Source organism: Lemur catta, chromosome 11 (assembly GCF_020740605.2).
Source record: "Lemur catta isolate mLemCat1 chromosome 11, mLemCat1.pri, whole genome shotgun sequence".
Lineage (NCBI taxonomy): Eukaryota > Metazoa > Chordata > Mammalia > Primates > Lemuridae > Lemur > Lemur catta.
Window position 1 is genome coordinate 60,109,020 of NC_059138.1, and position 20,283 is coordinate 60,129,302.

Below are 20,283 nucleotides of genomic sequence, written 5' to 3' on the forward strand. Positions count from 1 at the left end.
CTTCCTACCTCTTCTTTGCCCTCTCTGTTACACTATCTTATCATCTAGCTCATTCCCTTCCCAGTACTTATCACAATCTGAAACCATTTGTTTATGTGTCTCCTGTAATAAGAACAGGGACATTTCATCTTACTACTCTATATCCCTAGTGCCTATGACAGTACTTGTCATTCAATAAATGTTGATTAAGTGAATAGATGAATAAATAAATGAATGCTATTCTGGGCCCACACCCTAGTAACTGATAGACTTGGAAATTCTTAAAGCTCATTTTTGCATTCACTGAGTTAGAGAGAGTAATTTCTACCGGTGGTTAATTTGCATTCATTGCCTATATGTTCTTCAAAATTTCATTCCTAAACAGTAACAGATCTTATGTATTATCTCTACTACCACATGCACCTGTCTATATAGCGACTAAAACCAAGAAGGTGTTTGTTGCTAAGTTTATATTTCAAAAGTGGATTCTGTTATTCCTTGGATCTGATTTATTTTCTGGATCTCCTTCTGCATAGCTACTTTTATTATTTTTATGTTGATTTTATTTGTTCAACTTTTTGTATGTTTTAGTACCTTAAGCCACCAAAATTTCTTTTATAAATGAAAAGTCTTAGCAGCTGCTTATCAAACCACTTTGTGTTCTTAGGCACAGAGCTAGTGTGTCAGTCATTTATAGTGTGCACTAAATATTTGTCACTCTCTGCCTTACAAACACATGGTCGGTTGCTCTTACTTGCCCACTTTGATCTTAGGCATCACCGTGTAACTTGCATTGGCCAATGAGAGAAGGAGAAGTGGCAGATGTCGCTATTGGACAGATGCCTTAAGAGTCAAGTTTCCTTCCCACTGCTGCAGTGATTGTGTGGGGGTGAGCAACCATCCTACTTTTCCCAGGAGGGTGGGAGTTGCTGGGACACAGGACTTCTAGTTTTAAAACAAAAACAGTCCCAGGCAAAACTGCCCTGGTTTGATGGGAACTAATGGGGGTTCCTGGGATGCAGAGTAAACCTGGGAAAGATCTAGATAAACCAGAATGATTTAGTCACCCTATGATTTTGGAAGAAAGTGTTTAGATGAAACCTCCACCACTCTTAATTCTAGAGTGGATATGATGAAAAGATGCTCTCACTCAACCCACACAAGCATGCAACATGAAAGAAAAATAATTTTGGTTGAGTAAGTCACTGAGATTTGGTAGTTTTTGATTCTGTATCATAATCTGACCTATCCCAAAAAATGCAGAAATTGGTACTAACTAGTCAAGTTCTGCCATAACAACAAAACCTAGCTAATGTGGCTTTGGGCCCGGGCAATAGGTGATAAGGAAACTCTTTCCAGAGGCTGAAAACATGGTTTTTCAATACCATGCCACGGCGAAACATTTGATAATTTTGCCACCCGGAATAATTTAAATGGAAGATGATACACCTAATGAACTTGTGGCCCTAAGGGAAAAGGTTGGAAAGAGGAGTTTAGCAGTGTGTTTTAGTTGCTGTTGCCTACATTCAATGAGGTATTACAAGAAAATGAAAAACTCATGAAAATAATTGGCTGGTAACAAGCAGAAATATATGGTTTAGAGAGAATGCACAAATTCAGTGAATTGTAGAGTCAGAAGAGGTAATTCTCCTCAAACCCCAGCTGTAAAAGATAAAACAGAGAAGAAAACAGAGCAAGAAAGAATGTTTAAAACTCAGCCTTGTAAAAGAGATCAAACCTAGGGTTTGTAACTAAATTGAGACAGCATACAGTATATGCTTTCAGTTGGTTGCAATGAAAAGACTTCAAGGTTGTGCTTTTACCACTAAAGTCTGATAAGTCCAAGATGCCCCAGTTAAGTTGAGACACAAAGAGAAAACGATGAGGGTAAGAGAGTAATAGAAAGAGAGATGGAGAAAAAGCAGATGAGATGAGAAAGAAAAGATATATAGTAAATCTAAATATTCTGGGAAAGAACTCTAGGTATGTTATTGACACATAGAGGCAACTGTAATGAGATTAAAATTCTATTAGGTTTTAAAAAGCATTTTTTCTGTCAAATAAATCATAAGCCTTAAATAAATCATAAACTTTCTGCCAATCAAGAATATCTGTTTTGGACTTCACTAAATCCTATTGTGTTAAACCATGGATATTTCGGAGTGTTATTGACTGAATGTTTGTGTTCCCCCAAAATTCGTATGTTGAAGCTCTAACCCCCAGTGTGATGGCAATTGAGATGGAGCATTTGGGAGGTAATTGGGGTGAGATGTGGTCATAAGGGTGGGAGCCTCCTGATGTGACGAGTGCCCTTATTAGAAGGGACACTGGAGAGCTCACCCTCTCTTTCCACCATGTGATGACACAGAGAGAAGGTAGCCATTTACAAGCCAGGAAGAGAGCCCTCACCAGAAACGAAGCCATGCGGGCGGCTTAGTCTTGGACTTCAAGCCTCTAGAACTGTGAGAAAATATATTTCTGTTGTTTATGTCGCCAACTCTATGGTATTTTATTATAGCAGCCCAAGCTGACTAAGGGGGATTTGTCTGTTTTAACAATTAATATTTTCCTAATAAATACTCATAAGTATAATTTATTTTTTAAATAGCCTTTCATTTGGACGTCATAATTCCTGTGTTTTTTCTGTCCAACTTACCATGTACAACTATGCCAAATTAATCTCACAAAAGGAAAACTCTGATTATGTTCATCACACTCTTCTTCAACTACCACATAAAATCCAGTCTTACCATTTTTCCATTCTTGATCTGTCCTCAACACACACTTTCAGTCTTATCTCTTACTACCAGCTTATATACCTTCACTACAAACAATATTTGTTATAAACCTTATATCCCTATTTACTACTATTCAGATATACCTTTTGTTTTCCTGCCTTTCACAACGTATACTAAAACAGGTGTGGGCCATAAAGCAATCACCAAGGCAATGAATTAAAGAACTGCATTTGGGGATGGGTATATACATACATAATGAGTGCAATGCACACCGTCTGGGGGATGGACACGCCTGAAGCTCTGACTCAGAGGAGGGCGGGGGCAAGGGCAATATACGTAACCTAAACATTGGTACCCCCATAACATGCTGAAATAAAAAAAAAGAGTTAGACCACTTGGGTTTAAAAAAAAAGAACTGCATTTGAGCTTCCTTCCCTCCTGAACTCCCTTCCCTCACCACACACACCTCCCCAGCCACCTTTCCACAAGCAACATAAATCCCCAGGAGATAATGAAGTCCGTGGTAGGGAGGAAGGTTTACAATTCCTCCTCTATGAGGCTGGGCATTTTAGCACAATGGTTAAGTGTATGTGCTCTGGAGTTACCCTGCCTGGTTTCAAATCTCAGTTCAGCAGTTGGTGTCCTGTGAAACCTCAGGTAATTTACTTAACTCCAATTTTCTCAACTGTTACAATATGAACAAAAATAGCCCAAAGACTATGAAAAAAAGCAAGGTATAATTAGGGCAAAGTGAAGCCACTCTCATCAGGGTTGCAAATTTGTAAATCCGCATCATTTTGCTAATGACTTTAGGACTCCAAATAACTGACACGTCTTCGTGGGCTGCCCCAACAAGCATAGCTACAAGTAGAGAGGATCTTGCAGAGAAGAGGCCTGGTATAGTGGGAACAGAATGTACTTGGGAAGCTATGTAGGTTTGGATTTAAATACCGCTCTTAAAAGCTAATAGTATGACTTTGAATCATGTATTCAATCAAACTCCCTGAACTTTATTTTTCCTATATGGAAATGAGAAAAGTGATGGCAGCACAATAGGACTGATGTGAAAATAAAAAGATAACCCATGTAAATAGCCTTGCACATTTAAACACAAGTCCTTTCTCTCCCCTCCCTGTTCATTACAGAAGCAAGAGCAAGATTAATCCTCCTAATTCTTTAAGCTCAATTTTTTATCCCTAGCAATCTGATTATTCAATGTTTCCCCATGTTCTTTGCTTCCTAAGCATTTCTTTCCTAATAGAATATTTCATTAGGTTTGTGCTTTCAAGAAGCAGTGAAACCTGCTTCTTGCTAAAATCTCTAGCTAAAATCTCTGTTTTCTTTCCAGGGAACTAATTCTCACTGCATTCTAATAAATAAATTGTACTGTATTGCTTGCACTTGTTTATGATCTGTGATCGTGTCTACATATTGATGTACCAGCAAATACCGTACTCATTTTTTTCTCCTGGCAACATTCATTTGAACTCAAAATTATACTTATTTGAAATTTGAGTTCAAAACTAGAATTAAAATCATTTTTTTTTACCAATACTGGCCAATAATATGATCTATTTTGTTTGTTTCTGAACCTGAAAATGAGTAGTAGGCATCTAGTTAGTATTTCTCCATGCCATAACTTATTCTCCTTATCCATTAGGTCCTTTATTTTATTTGCCTACAGTAATGAAACTAAAAGAAGAGGACATTTCATGCTCATAGTCATTTTGCTTCATTATGAAAAACAAGTCTATAAATTTATTCATGACTGTTAGTCACTGTGGGATTCTAGCAAAAAAAGGGGAAAATATCATCACATTATAATAATAAAGTATAAATGCCTATATACATCATTTTTCTAGAGTAATTCAAATTAATAGCTTCCATCTAGAAACATCATATTAGGTGTCTACATGGTAAACAATTGTCAGTAATTAGGGTTTCTTCAATAGCTATTTTATTGCTGTTTTATATATGATCCCTTAGGTGCTTATAAAAAACATTTATTACATTTTATTTTCATTTTAATAACCCATAAGTACTTGAGTTTCCACTTCTAAACATTCATTCAAAATTCAGTTACCATCTACAAATTAAATTATGCTATCACTGAGAAAATGTTTATACATCAAAAGCCTTTGCAATTGCACTATATTCAATATATTCAATCAATGAATACTTGCAGGCCTATTACATAGCCACTTGCAGGCCCTGGAGATTAAATGATGAGCAAAAGAGACATGGACCTCATTCTCATGGATATACAGAAACCTCCGTGCACTCAAGGTGTGTGTAATTAAGAAGTAGAATTTACATAAAGTTTTTGAAAACATCATAAATAGTAAATCCATGGCCAAGTGTTGGGGGGGTGCAAGGGAAAATTGGAGTTAAATTGACTAGAAGTCACACTCTGGATTTTAAAAACGAAACAGAACTGGAAATAAAGTACTCTTCATAAAAAAACAAAGAACAAATTCATAAAATATTACCCAGTACGTATATTCCCCTGCTTCTACACCCCCTACCTTTTAATGGCATTTATGAAATTTCTGGATTAAAGTGAGTTGAAAGTGGCCATCATTTTTCTCTCTCCCTTTGCCAAATGTCCCAAGACATGAGTCTTTCTGCCAGAGTACTGCTTCTAACCCTAATGACCTAATGAATCAGTTGAATTATATCTAACATGTCAGCATGCTTATTCAGATTCACCATTTTTTCTAATGGAAATTTTTATCTGTGAAATATATATATATACAAGGATTGTGTCATATATATTTAAAATGGTAATTTTAGTTGAGTTTGAATACCCAGTAAATCTATTGGAATGACATAATATTAACATATTTTAAAATGGTTTAAATAAATTTCAAGAGCATAGATTCACAAAAGGACATATGAAAAATCCTTAGAGGTTGGAATCACAGGAAACAATCAGTTTTCCCACAAAAAGGCAGTATTTGTGAATTAATCCAAGAATAATTGGACCATTAGTGTGTCTGAGCATGGTCAGTCTTACGTTGCAACATTAGACAAGACACACATACACACACACTCAGAATATAGAGCAGTGAATTAAGGAAAAGATAAAGGAAATAATAATTCACTGACTACTCAGTTTTAGGTGCTTTTGTCATTTATTAATTTTACCAGAAAACAATTACTACGTGTTCATGTAAGGCAAAATACACAAAAAAGGAGTATGCACACAAAGCAATAGAAAAATAAGGAATACAGTGCCATAGAAACCACAAAAAGCAACTTTCAAGAAAGAAAAATAGCTCTATCATACCAAATGCAGCAGAGATATTAGGTAAGACAGATTAAAAAATTAGTGATGACCATTAGATTCAGCAATAAGGAATTCAGTAATGACCTCAGGGAGAGCAGAATCAGCAAGGTGATGGCGGCCTACACCAAGTGAGTACTGAGGAAATGGAAAGGAAAACACAGGCAACTCTTTCAAGTTTTGCATACATTCATTCACTCAGTATTGGCACCACCAATCTGCGAGGCAGATATCATTGTACAGATGTAGAGAGTGAGCTAAGTAAAATACCTGTATCAGATACCTCTAGTGTGCCACTTCAAATTCTCTCAGCTTCACCTCTTATTCCAGCCACTGCTGCAGCAACCCAATCCAGGCAGGTTTCGGCCAGCTTCCTATAAGTGTGACCTAACAACATCTTGTGTATCTTATCTTGGGCAAGTGCTAAGCACCCGTCACTTTTCTGACCCTGTGATGCACTTGGCCGTCACACAGGCACAACTCAGAAGTTCAGGGTAACTAATGCCTTTGCCACTACCCTTAACTAATGGCTCACAAGAGCCAAGGGCTAAACATTTTCATCCCCTTCATTCTTTAGGCAGAGAGTTCTGTGGTGCATTTCATAAAGCTTCTCAGAAATCTTATCACATTAAGCATTAGTCACCCATAGTGATAGACAACACAATAACCCACCTTTGTGTTGCCTTGTCATTTTTCCTTATTTCACCACCCCTATTCATCACTCCTGATCCCAAATAAACTACCTGCCTTTGTCTCAGGCTCTGTGTTCTAGAGCAGTGGTCCCCAACCTTTTTGGCACAAAGGACTGGTTTCATGGAAGAATTTTTCCATGGATGATGGGGGAGGGGAGGTGGAGCTCAGGCAGTGATGCCAGTGATGGAGAAAGGCTGTAAATATAGATGAAGCTTCCCTTGGTCACCTGCTGCTCACCTCCTGCTGTGTGGGCCCCCCACCCCTACCCCGGCTCATAAGTTTCGTGGAAGACAATTTTTCCACAGAGAAGGGGAGGGAGGTGTGGTGGAGCTCAGCAGCCTGGTTCATAACAGGCAACAGACCAGTACCAGTCCATGGCTGGGGGTGGGAGGAGGGGGGTTGGGGATTGCAGTAGAGAGCTCTGAGCAAGATACTGCCAAAGGTAAACACCCAATGAGTTGCGGTGCAGGTACTAAAACCAAGGTATTCCAAACCCCATGCTCTTTTTCCCACATGGTTTTGAATTCTTTTAGTTTCTGGTCAAAATTGTTTTAAAATCTTATTCAAGAATAGCAGATTTCATATTTGCATAAAAATCTAACATTATGTTGGGGACTGTGATATTAGGAGATATATATACATATAATACATATATTATATATATACTTGTCCACAATTCCTGGCTCATAACTCCCATAGCCCTCGTTACAGTCTTTTGTTATAATGTTTGGCACTTCAGGCCTCAGAAGCAGGGAACAGAATCTCTCTCTCTAACTTTCCCCTGTCATCCTTTCACCAGCCCAAGGCAGGACTTTAATCTGATTGTGGGTTTTAATACCTCATTTCAGAAAGCATCCTATCCCCCATACCCTGGAGGAAGGAATGCTGCACAGAGATGCCAAGAGGAGTCTAAAACAAACAGGCTTTGCTGGATTTCGCCTCTCAGTCTATTAGTATTGGATCACACCCTTTTTGTCCAATCACATTTCTACATGGTTGTCAATCATGTCTATCCAATGAAGCCTTCATAAAAGTCTCCAAAGGACAGGTTTCAGAGAGTTTCCTGATAGCTGAACACATAGCATTTCCTTGCGGGTGGCGTGCCCAGGGAGGGCATGGAAGCTCCGCACCCCTTCCCTCACACCTCAACCTATATACATCTCTTCATCTGTATCCTTTATATGAACCAGTAAACGCAAGTAAATGTTTTCCTGAGTTCTGTGATATTTCCCTGCTCTGGCAAATTAATTGAACCCAGAGAGAAAATTGTCTGACTTGAAGCTGGTCAGTTAGAAGTTCCAGAGTCACAGACTTGCCACTGATGTCTGGGTGTGGAGTTAGGGGAAGACTTGGGGACTAGGCCTTAAACCTGTGGGATCTGATGCTATCTCCAAGTAGATAGTGTCAGAATTGAATTGGAGGATACCCAGTGTGTGCTGAAGAATTAATTGCTTGCTTGATGATGGGGAGAAAACCCCATACACACACATTTTGTCACAGAAGTCTTCTGTGTTGATTGGTGGTGGGGGGGGTGGTGCACGAGCAGAAAACAAACAGGTTTGGGGTTGAGTTTTTCCCCCTAATTTTGCTCAACCCCATGAGATGTCATTTGTATCACAGTATACTTGAAAAGGCCTCCTAATGAGCTCCACATGACAACCCTGTCCCGTTTCTTTTTTCCTCTCTAATTTCTCACCATCCTACCTTCCAGCTGCCTTATGTCCTAAATAAAAAAAGCAAGAAAACTAAACACCAGCAAATGGCATAATTATAGTGTGTGGTTTTCAATTAATTACCTTTTATCTAGCTTATATTCTACTATGAAATATAAAGAGAAAATGAACAAAACTTTCATTTGAGTCCACCCACGGGACAGCTCATATCAGCTCCCAAGAACTAATTATTCTCATCTTTTCCCAACCTGTGGTCAGTAATGCCAAGATGGTACCTTGAACCCTGCCACTGTTTGTGTATTAGTTTTCTATTGTTTCTATAACAAACTACTACAAATTTGGTAGCTTTAAAAAGCACAAATTTATTATCTTACAATTCTGTAGGTTAGAAGTCTGTCATGGTTCTCACTGGGCTGAATTCCTTTCTGGAAAATCTGGGAGAATCCATGTCAATAGCTTTTCCAGCTTCTGGAGGCAGCCCACATTCCTTGGCTCATGGCTCCCTTTCTCCATCTTCAAAGCCAGCAGATTGCACTTCTTTGACCATTCTTCCATACTCATTCCTCTCTCTGACCTTCTTCAGCTTCCCTCTTCCACTTTTGAGGACCCTCATGATTACATTGGGCTCACCTAGATAATCTAGGATAATCTCTCTATTTTAAGGTCAGCTGATTAACAACATTAATTTCATCTGCAGCCTCACTTCTCTTTTGCCATAACCTAATATAGTCTCAGGTTCCAGGGATTAGGACATGGATATCTTTGGGGAAAGGCCAATCACAGTTGAGAATATTTAACACAACAGAAATTGGCAAATGCTGCAAATCAGGATTTTTTTTTCCCAGAGAGCTGGTTGTGAAATGTTTTCCAGCACACCACTATCTATATGTAATTATTAAAAAAAAAAAAATCTCATTAGAATTATAGGATTAAGGCAATTTAACTGGATTCTTCTAACAATGTTGCTTTGTGACTTAAGATGTTTAAATATAGTACAGATGTTCCTCAATTTATGATGGGGTTATGTCCCAATAAACCCATTGTAAATAGAGCATATATTTAATATACCTAATCCATCAAACATCATAGGTCAATCTTACCTACTTTAAACATGCTCAGAACATTTACATTAGCCTACATTTGGGCAAAATCATCTAACATAAAACCTATTTTATAATAAAGTGTTGATGATCTAGTGTAATTTATTGAATAAATTATCACATATCACACACGATATGCACTATCACTTTTGCACAATTGTAAAGTTAAAAATTGAAAATTGTAAGGTGAACCATCGAAGTTGGGACCATCTGTATATAACAGGGAAGGATAAATGACTGGCCAGTTTAAAACAAATACATTTGCAATGTAACTTCACTTAGGATAGAGGTCTAAAAATCTTGTGTAGCATTAACTCCTTTCTTTTTCTGGTGTTAGGAACAAACAGAAAAAGGTTATTACAGAGATACAAGCTGTTGCCTTTTAAGATTAAAAAAAACAACAGCAGAGGAAGACCTGAAATAAATTTTTCCTGATGCTGTTTGTCATTCATATAGCATCAAATAATTCTTTCTATCTCAGGCATGGATTAACTCAGTATCATTTTCAACCTAGGAAAGATGACCTGCATATCAAGATTTTAATTCACTGAGTCATAATGCAAATCAGAGAGAGTGGAATGTTATTATTAATGACATGGTATGTGGGCAGGCATTGCTTTAGAAAACCTAGGGGAAAATGTAAATCATACCACTTCTTAGACTTACAGCTCTGGTGTAAAGGCAGTCACCTTATTCATATGTTGAAATCAATGATATTTGCAATAAAAGATTATTTAATCAGATTGTTGACAGTTGGATAGGCTTTTACTAAATAGTCCTTTCCTTTCCTCTGAGTTTTATATGACTTTTAGAATTTTCCCATTAAAGTTTCCGGAGAAGGGAGGAAATGCATTCCAAAGTTTATAATTATAATAGCTAATATTTAAGTAATACTTTTTCTGCCAGGAGATATACTAAACCCCTTACATACAAGATATCATTTAATTTTAAAGACAACCTTATGAGATAAATCTAAAGGGTTTAGGGCTTGAATTCTGAAGTAAAGTGTTTGGATTCAAGTCCTGGCTCCACCATTGCCTAGTTTTTTGTTTGTTTTGTTTTGTTTTGTTTTGTTTAAAAAGAAAGTCCTCTTTGGTTTTATTTGTGCCTGTATCTGCTTTCCTTTTTAAAAAAAAACTAATATTCATCTTAATTGAAATGTGAAATAAGAAAATAAACAACCTTCAAAATCCAGAACAGGAGAGGTTGTTTTAGCACAAACATAATGCTTTATTTGGAGATTTTTTTAAATCTATTTAAAAGTTATCAACTGGGGTTAATGGTGAGAAAATAACGCCTACGGTCCTATTACAAAAGGCCTTCTACCATCTCCAATTCTGACTCTCTGTCGCTGGTCAAGAACCACTTGTAAGCACTTGAGACTAGATACTCCAATCTGTATCCTTGACAAACTGGCCCTTCATTTATTCAACAAATATTTATTGAACACCAACTATGTGCTAGGTACTGTCTTAGGTGTCCAGAATACAATAAACAAAATATAAAAATACTTGTCCTCATGGTGCTTACATTTCAGGGGTAGACAGACATTTCAAACAAAATAAGTAAGCTAATTATATAATATTAAAAGGTAGTAAATACCAAGTAAAAATAAAGGGAAGGAGATAAAAAGTGATAGGAGTGAGGTAGGGAGTAAAATTTTGGACAGGGAAGCCCTTATTGAAAAGGTAATAGTGGAGCAAAGACCAGAAAAAAGTGAGTGAATCATGCCAATATTTGGGGGAAAGAATTCCAAGCAGAGGGAAGGACAAATGCAAAGTCCCGCTGCAGGAACATGCTTCTGTTTGCAGATCAAGGAAGTCCATTTGGTGGAAATGTGCAAGCAAAGTGAAGTAAAAAGGGGAGTCAGAAAATTATTGGTAGCAGAAGAGGTGGTAGATTTTGTAGGGCCTTGTTTGGGATTTTGTTAAGTATTTAGTTTTTACTGAGTAAAATGGGGAAATGTTGGTGGGTGTTCAGCAGAGGGATGTCATATTCTAAGTTATGTATTCAAGATTGCTCTGGCTGCTCTGTTGAGAATATATTTTACACAGGATACCAGCTGAGAGGTCATTTTAATAATCCAGGTTAGATGATGGTGTTTTAGTGCAGGAATTGTGTGGAAAACATGTATGCTAGATATATTTTGAAGGTAGAACAAACATGATTTATTGATATATTAGACATGGGGTGTGAAAGAGTTAATGAAGACTCTAAGGTCTTTTGGTCTAAATCATTGAAAGGATCCCCAATGTTGGAGGTGGGGCCTAATGGGAGGTGTTTGGGTCACAGAGGCAGATCCCTCATGAATGGCTTGATGTAGTTTTCATAGTAATGAGGGAATTCTCACTCATTACCCTCAAGAGCTGGTTGCCAAAAAAAAAAAAAAGGCACCTCTCCTTTCTCTTTTTGCTTCCTCTCTTGCCATGTGATCTCTGCATATGCCACTCCCCTTTGCCTTCCACCAGGAATGGAGGCTTCCTGAGGCTTTCACCAGACACCCAACCTTCCAGCCAGCAGAATCATGAGACAAATAAACCTTTATAAATTACCCAGTCACAGGTATTCATTTACAGTAACACAAATGGACTAAGACAAGTACCTACTGGCAAACATTTGTAAATTCTGAAAACTACAACTTTTCAAGTACACATAAATGCCAACCAAAGACATCTGTATTTAAATGTAGCTTTGCCTGGTGCCCTCATTAATGTGAAAAACTAACAAAGCACTCTGTTTTCTGATTAAGTGAGCAGCACAGTAAAAGCACAATTTTAACTAAATTCATTCAAAGGAAAAAAGAGTATGTTATCTTTCTTGGCAGCATCGACACCTGATAAATTTCTAAATGACAATTTACTTCTATGTAATTTCCCAAATAGCAGTAATAGAAAGTAGTTTCTTCTTTAAGACATACTGTATTTCATGCCAATTTAACATTTATTCTTACATTGCAAAGTCTAAGAATAGACACTGAATACAAAGATGTTATTCTAAGTGTCTTCAAGATCTATAAAATTATCCTCAATAGAAAATGCTATTACTTATTTCTTAATGTACCATCTGGAATTGCTTAATGTTTTTCAATTACTTAATACAGTGTTTCTTTACACAATTTTAAACTTTGAGGTCAGTGATTTGTACCAAAGTCTCTAGGGTAGTTCTCAACAGAGGCAGGAGTGGGGCACTTTTGCCCACCAGGGGACATTTGGTAATTAATGTCTGGAGACATTTTTTTCACAACCTGGAGGAGGGAAGAGAAGGCATGCTTCTGGTCTGCAGTGGTAGAGGCCAGATTAGCTGCTAAAACATGCTAAAAATGCACAGGACAGTTAATTGCAATGAATAATTGTCTACCAGAAATAGTTGATAGCAGCAAGACTGAGAAACCTTGCTCTTAGAGATTGAAATTATACATGACACGCAGGAGCTAAAAGTATAGTCAAGTAATTGAAAAGCACTCTACGCACTCTAAATTCAATGCCTGGGTTCAAATGTCAACCATTTGACTAACAGAATGAGTTCAAGTAATTTAACTAATCCAAGATTTAGTTTTAGCTGTTTAAAAATTTAAAAAATTATATGAGATAATCTGTGTGATTCAATTGCTTAGTTCAGTTCCTGATATGTAAAATGTGCTCTACCTTGTAAACATTTAATCTTATATATATTAAAATCCAAAATTGTCTAAGTTCCTCAAGTTTCTATGATGTGATGACTTGCACACACCTATGTAAAAATTTGATAAATAAGGTATGATTAATTCTTGATTAGCCACCCTTGAAATGTTCTGCTCATTGGACCATTTGACTTGGCTAAAAGGTCTGAGCCATGTAAGAGGCAACATCAATATACACATTCAATATTTCTCCAACCTAATTCCAATTCCAAAACCCATTTTAAAAAACACAACTCTCCTACATTTTTCCCACCTTAAAATTGCTACTAATATACTTTCTGGCTTTTGAAAACCTGCCAAGACTCAGCAGCAGAAATTCTCAAAATCTCTTGACTTCTAGCTCCATGGTTAGCATGAGACTCAGAATTCAACTTCAATCTTAAGACCAAAGCCACTGAAAACCTTGAAAATCTTCAACAAAGAGAATGCCAAGGTAAAAGCCATTATAAAAACCACACACACTTCCAACATCAGCCAGTAACAGAAATCCAAGTTTCCATTTTGCCAATGTTACAGAAGCGTCAGTATTCTTCCCAATCTACCTTTCTATAATATCCAGTTCCAGTTGCTAAATACCCTCTAGTGAAGTTACAAATGGTCTATACACAAAATGTGTTTTATTATATAAATACATAGAAATTCAAGAAATTCTTTAATAGTTTATTTCCCATACCCTAAAGTTCAGAGCATGTTTTCAGCAAAGAGTGACACATATACCAAGTTTCAGATATTTATTAATCAGTGTAACCCTCAACACAATACATCAACATGATTTCATGCATTTAGAGGATAAATATTTCCTGGTTAAGTGAAAAATTGTGCGGATGGCTTCTGGAAGACCTTCATTCTAAGCAGCTTTATAGTGAAACATTTGGTTTAGAAGTCTGGACCTTCTTTCTTCAGTTTGCTATAATCCACATTCACTGAGTAGAACTTGGAAAAGAAAAAAGATATTTTAGATAATCTATCAAATACACAGAGATAGCATAAAAGTTTTATTCAGTTCTCCTATAGTAACAATTATAGATATGAATTTTTAAAGTATATTTAACAATGTCAAAGTCATTCAGAGAAAAATACTATACCCTAAATTCCAGTGCTTTAATTATGGTTTTGGTAAAATAAAAACATTCAATCTACCTCAAAAGAGCAGTGTAAGAACAGTCTATTAGTCAGAACCCATAAAAAAATCCTTTTATTTCAAAGTGAATAATTAAGAATTTCTTCTTATACTTTCAATTCTGTAAGTTTTTATTTCATCACCACTACATACATGGAAGAATCTTGAAGAGAACAGAGGAATATCAAGAATTAGCATCCCTACTTGGTTAATAAAGTGCTATAATTTAGATGGAGAGATCTTGCAACAGAGGCTAGTAATATAAGGGAATGCTTTATTTTGTGGTTTACATAACTTTTTAGACACAAACTGCCTTGCCTCAATGGCTTTTCTCTTTTCTCTGTCTCTGTCACTTAGATGTTTCCTTAATTTCCTAACCTAAACTGTATCAGTATCAAACTGACATTTCGCCACCTGTGGTAATAGCTTTTAAATAATACTGTAATTTTTACGTGTTCAAAATTTCCAAAAATTTCTTTATATTCAATTAAAATTAATTTTATAATAGAAATAAATCTTACTATATTTAAAAAACCACCTATTAATCTCAATAACTGTTTCAAAAAATTGATTTATATTTGAAACTGGTCCAGAGTTTCTACTGAATAAACATTAAGACTTGTACATAAGCCCAACTAAGGCTATAATCTTCAGTTTATTCATTCTTGTGCCAAAGAACACTGAAGAAGCTGTGTTATAATTACTGAATTATTTATCTCCAAAAAACCCAAAATTACAGAACCATCAACATTTTCTTCGGGATCTTAAGCAAGGAGTTAAAAAATCTGTACCCATTATTTCTTCAAATCCTTTTCTTTATTCCTTCAAACCCTTTTCTTTATTCCTTCAAACATACTCTAATTTCTTTCTCTCTCATTGAAAAACTCATTTTTTTACTTCATTTTTTTAAAAAAGAAAAATCTTCAGGTTGTAAAGTTTATTACTCAAGTATTCTTGAGACACAGACACAGACCCCGTTTATGGACAGAAAATTATGAACAAGCCATAAAGCAGTATTCTTTGTCCTGACAGCATTCTCTTAAAAAGTAATGAACCTAGATAATGAGATTTAAAAAAAGAAACTAACTGTGCTATCCTCTAACATATTAACAAAATATTAGGAACAATATTTACAAAAGAGTCTGCAGGTATATATTAAGAAGAAAATAAACATTTGTTGGGCTCGTGTCAGCCACTGGGCTAGATGCTTTATGTATTATCTTAGTTAATTATCACAACACTTCTCATTCTTACTTTATAAAAGAGGCAATTGAAGATCAAGTTATATGACTTGCCAAACACTGAATAAAAAGATCAAGCCCCTACACTCATGCAGTAGAAAGCTCATGGTACCTTTGCCAATTTTCTCAAAACTAAGCAGACTTCTGATGCATTTGCTTCACACCCAAAATTCCCTCTAGAAGTAATTTTAAAATCTGCTTTACCTTTCAATTTCCAGGCCCCTATTCTTTTTCTCCATTTAAAAGTGGCTACCTTGAGAGTCTTTGAAACAATAGTTGGGAGGGAATAACATATTCTGATCTTAGCTTTGAGGAATTTTACTCAGTTTACAAGTGTTGCTGGGGTTTTAATGCTTAAATCTTATTTTAGTCCTATTCCTATCTCTTGCTGTTTGTATTCATTAGCTTTTGCTAGATCATAACATGGCAATAAATAACTCCCTGCTATAGACTGAATGTTTATGTCCTCCCAAAATTCATATGCTGTAACCCTAATCCCCACTGTGATACTATTTCAAGACTGGGCATTCGGGAAGTAATTAGGTCATGAGGGTGGAGCCTGCATGACTGTATTAATGCCTTTATAAGAGATAAGAGCAAGCTCATTTCCTCTCACTCTAAATTGTGAGGACATAACTGGAAGACAGCCTCCATCAGGAACAGAATTGGCTGGCACCTTGATCTTAGACTTCCCAGCCTCTAGAACTGTGAGAAATAAATTTGTTGTTTAAGCCACTCAGTCTATGATATCTTGGTATAGGAGCCCAAACTAAGATACCCTCAAATCTTAGTGGCTTACCTAATAAAGGTTTATTTTTCACTCACATAATATGTCATTTGTAAGTTGACTGCTCCATGTTCTTTTCACTCTAATTTGAAACTGAATGACTAGCCCTTACCTGTCAGTTTTGGTCTCATGAGAGATGGAAAAGAACAATGGGGGAATCACACAATGGTTCAGAAGTGGCAGATAACATTTCCCCCAACTTATGATTTGTCAGAGCAACTCACATGGCCAAATCTGATATCAGTGGGCCAGAAAAACAAATTATCTTAGGTGAGAGACTGTGAATGATGGAGACAATAATCTAGTCTACGTCATTCTGCTTGGGTTTAAAAGCAGTAGCAAGTAGGCTTCATTCACTCCAGGTTCCCAAGTTTCTGAATGTGGTTCCTTTCATTTCTACCATTATATAGCATGACTCTTCATCCTCCCAGAGTCTAACATCAATGTCATAGTTATTCACAGACCATTCTGTGCCACACACATTTTTGTTGCAGCAACATTCCTTTTCCAGCTCACATGGCTCACACTGGCATGTGTTATCATATTCCGAAACATTAGCAACTGGATGCATTATCAGAATCATTGGTTATACTTTTTGAACTACACATACTCAGGGACTCTAATATGCTCTCTGGTGGAAGGACCAAGGCCTGCTGTTTTTTTGTTTACTTTTCTAAAGTTTCTTGGTTGTGGAATAATTTTCTCTGGAATGGACTTAATTTAAACAAATTCATGAGGCCAATACATAAATTAGGATGCCTATTTATCATTTTTTGAGGCAAAATCCACATACCCAGATCAGATTGCTGTTTCAGCTTGGCCAGTGCATTTTTATTTGCTTCTTGGAGGAAGATGTATGTAGGGATTCAGAAGCCAAATTATAATGAGGTTAAGCGGGAAGTTTGAAATCATAAAGGGTGATCTTAAAAGTTGCTGTCATCAGTAATGACAGCATCCATCTCCAGCATGGACATATGTCAGCTAAGGGATCCTGGACACACACTGGTCAGGGCCCCTCTTCTTAAGAGTTCTAAGGTAAACTACCAATTATTCTCTTCTAATGAAGCAGCTTGGTATAGTAGAAAGTACATGGGTAAGTTAAACACTTGAAACAGGTGAATTGTATGGCATGTGAATTATACCTTAATAAAGCTGCCCTAGTTTTTGACATTTGTGAGGGTCTGTCTTTGTATGCAAAAATTTTTACACATAAGGAAGGCTATGTTTGGGGAATTAATAAATGGTCTCAGTGCATGAAATCATTCTCTGGAATAGTTCCATAGATGATTTTAAGTTTATCTAGGAGACTCATGGTAAATTTTAAGCTTCAACTGACTTTCATTTCTTCCTATTAAGCCTCACCTAAAATATTTTAGCCACACCAATAAGAACAGCTAACCAAACCAAACAATAGATTAGTGCTACTCCAAGTGTGATCCATGGATAAGAAGCATCAGCATCATCTGAAACCTTGTAAGAAATGCAAACTCTCAGTTTCCACAAAAGACCAACTGAATCAGAATCTCTGGGAGTAAAAGTGAAGAATCGGAGGTTTTAACGAGCTCTATGTGCAATTAAATCTGAGAACCAACTGCTAGACTATCCAAGAACTAAGAAAATGATAAATGATAGCTATACTAGCTTTCCTTATGTCTTAGTGAATCACTATAATTGAGACATTATATTAATTTCACACTGAGTCTAAAGACCAGGAATAAAATTCCTAGAAAAAAATATTAGAACAATATGTCATTTTAATTTCACAAATCCAGCTGTCCTTCTAAGTTCATTATAATGGATTTTTACTTATATATTCAATTTCAAAAAGAAACCACCTCATAACAAAATTTATTATAATATACTTTCCAGCAATTTTGAAACAATTTTGTAGTTTACCTTGTATTGATCATTGGGACCCAGCTTGTTCCAGGGTTCTGGGTTATTCTTTCTGTCCCAACTAAAAGAAATAAAACAGTATGATTGTTATAGTAATAAAACACCATTTAAAATAGCGTTTTGTACTTCTTAAGAAGCTAGTATCTTGAACAGATCAATCTCACTTTCTATTAAGTGCAGTGTTATTTCCATTTCAGAGTTGAAATGGAGATAAGATCTATAATAAGCAACCCTATGCAATCAATTAGAAAAAAGGTAGAACACAGGGCCTTTTACAGCAGTTTGTTCGTGTCTCTATTCCTATCACAAGACACTTTACACCTGCCTTTTACAAAGGTTTCTATTTCATAAAAAAAAGTGATATATACAATAATGATGAACCAACCTTTCCTTTGCTTATTGTTTTTCAACTTCAAAAAGAAACGTTACCTATTGTGGAAATGCAGGCAAAAAAATTTACATGTGCCATGAACCATGATTAAGTATTTTATAAAAAACAATTATTTTTATGTCAATCCTCAAATCATTACAAGCAGTTCTACTTTATCAATGAGAAAATAAGACTCAGAAAAATTAGATAATTTCATGAACCAGAAAAAGTAAATGACAAGAGCAGATTGAGGATGTGAACTTACATGACTCTAAAAGTCAGTTTTATTCTACTACTTGATGTGACCTCCCTAGAAAGACTGTGGCTCCTACAGCAGTGCTTAAATATGTTTAGTACTTACCTAACATCTGGATTGAACAATGCCAGACGCAAGACATACAGTGCTGCCCCAGTACCTCCAGTTCCAATAAATATGAAGAGGGGGATCAACTAGAACCAAACGCAAAATAGAAAGAATTAACAGCTGTCTTCAAATATCTAGACACTAATCAAAAAGAAGCTATGGTAGTTTCTATACATTGATTCCCAAGTTTTAAATTACCATTTTGTCTTAAAATTTGAATAAAGGTATACATTGCATTGAGGTACTATTTCTCATAACTGTGTTCTAAAAAAATGGAATTTGCAGAGGGTATCACGATGATTCTGGTTTAAGTATCTGATTTTTTAATGTGGAGCAAATTATATGCAAACTTTTAAATTTTCAAGAAAACATCAAGTCTTCTTCACCTCTCTAATATTTATACATCATTCCTATTAAATTTTCTGGCTTTCTTTATCCTGAAGCTTGAAAAAAGTTTTTTTGTAAACTAAGTGTACCTCCATACAGATGTTCAAAAAACAAAATCTCTATGAAATAAGAACTCTGAATAACTAAGTAAACATGTCTATTATAAATATCTGCATAAGCCAAAATCTCTGAAAACGTATTGGTATCAATGCTTGCTGCATATTTATGGAACTGGATTTAAGATAGACTAAAGACTGCATATAGTTTTAGGTCCACAGCACATTGGTGTGCTGGGGAAAATGATACAAAAGAACTTAAGTGCAATTAAATTCTGCACTACCAAATTCCCCCAAGTACAAAGACGTCCAAAATGAAGATTCCAAATTATGGATCCCTCATATCTGCCACAAGGCCTGGTGGTGCAATGCAGTGAGTCCAAGATCTTCAAGAGATGGCTTACAAATAGGGAACCTGACCTGTGCTAGCTGTCTAACCCACACAGCGCACATCTATTCCTCTTGGACCGACCCACCTGCAAGAGAGCACGGCCACCACATTACTCCAACATTCACTAGTTTATTTTCCTCGCAGGTGTCCCTCATCTTTCGCCTGCCAGCCAAACCCCACAATGCATGGCCTAGAAGGTCACAGCTCAAGGGCCTGGGGCGACCGAGACAACAACCGGAGGAGAGCTGGGGTCTAGCCCGAGAGACGGGAAGCGGCTGTTAGAGAAGGACGCTCCCCGGGTACCGAGGCTGCCGCGCCCTGACAAAACAGACAAGGGAGGACATTGGGAGAGGGATCACGGACTTACGCTTGGGTGTTTCTTGGCCTGACCGATGATCTGGCGAAGCATGTTTGCGGCAGGCCCTCGGGTCTAAAACGAGAGAAAAACAAACCTGTTTGACAAGCCCTGGACTGAGTCTGCACCTAGGCTCTGCGGACGTCCAAAGTCACCCAGAACCTCCTA

General features: G+C 36.6%; 1 protein-coding gene across 1 annotated transcript; it reads right to left on the minus strand.

Moving 5' to 3' along the window:
- Positions 1-13,864: 13,864 nt before the first annotated feature.
- On the minus strand, positions 13,865-20,283 carry NDUFA4 (NDUFA4 mitochondrial complex associated). The gene is made up of 4 exons (XM_045565474.1): positions 20,128-20,283; positions 18,924-19,012; positions 18,193-18,253; positions 13,865-14,081 (listed from the first exon to the last, which is right to left on the minus strand). The coding sequence occupies exons 1-4, from the start codon at positions 20,167-20,169 to the stop codon at positions 14,025-14,027; spliced, it is 249 nt and encodes an 82-aa protein (XP_045421430.1). The 5' UTR covers positions 20,170-20,283; the 3' UTR covers positions 13,865-14,024.

Bases quoted from the DNA above. Each gene is read 5' to 3' on its own strand.
- NDUFA4 (XM_045565474.1), bottom strand. From the start codon at position 20,169: ATGCTTCGCCAGATCATCGGTCAGGCCAAGAAACACCCAAGC. The intron at 19,013-20,127 runs GTAAGTCCGTGA...GTTTGGTTCTAG, and splicing joins AGGCCAAGAAACACCCAAGC to TTGATCCCCCTCTTCATATT. The intron at 18,254-18,923 runs GTAAGTACTAAA...TATTTCTTTTAG, and splicing joins TTGTTCAATCCAGATGTTAG to TTGGGACAGAAAGAATAACC.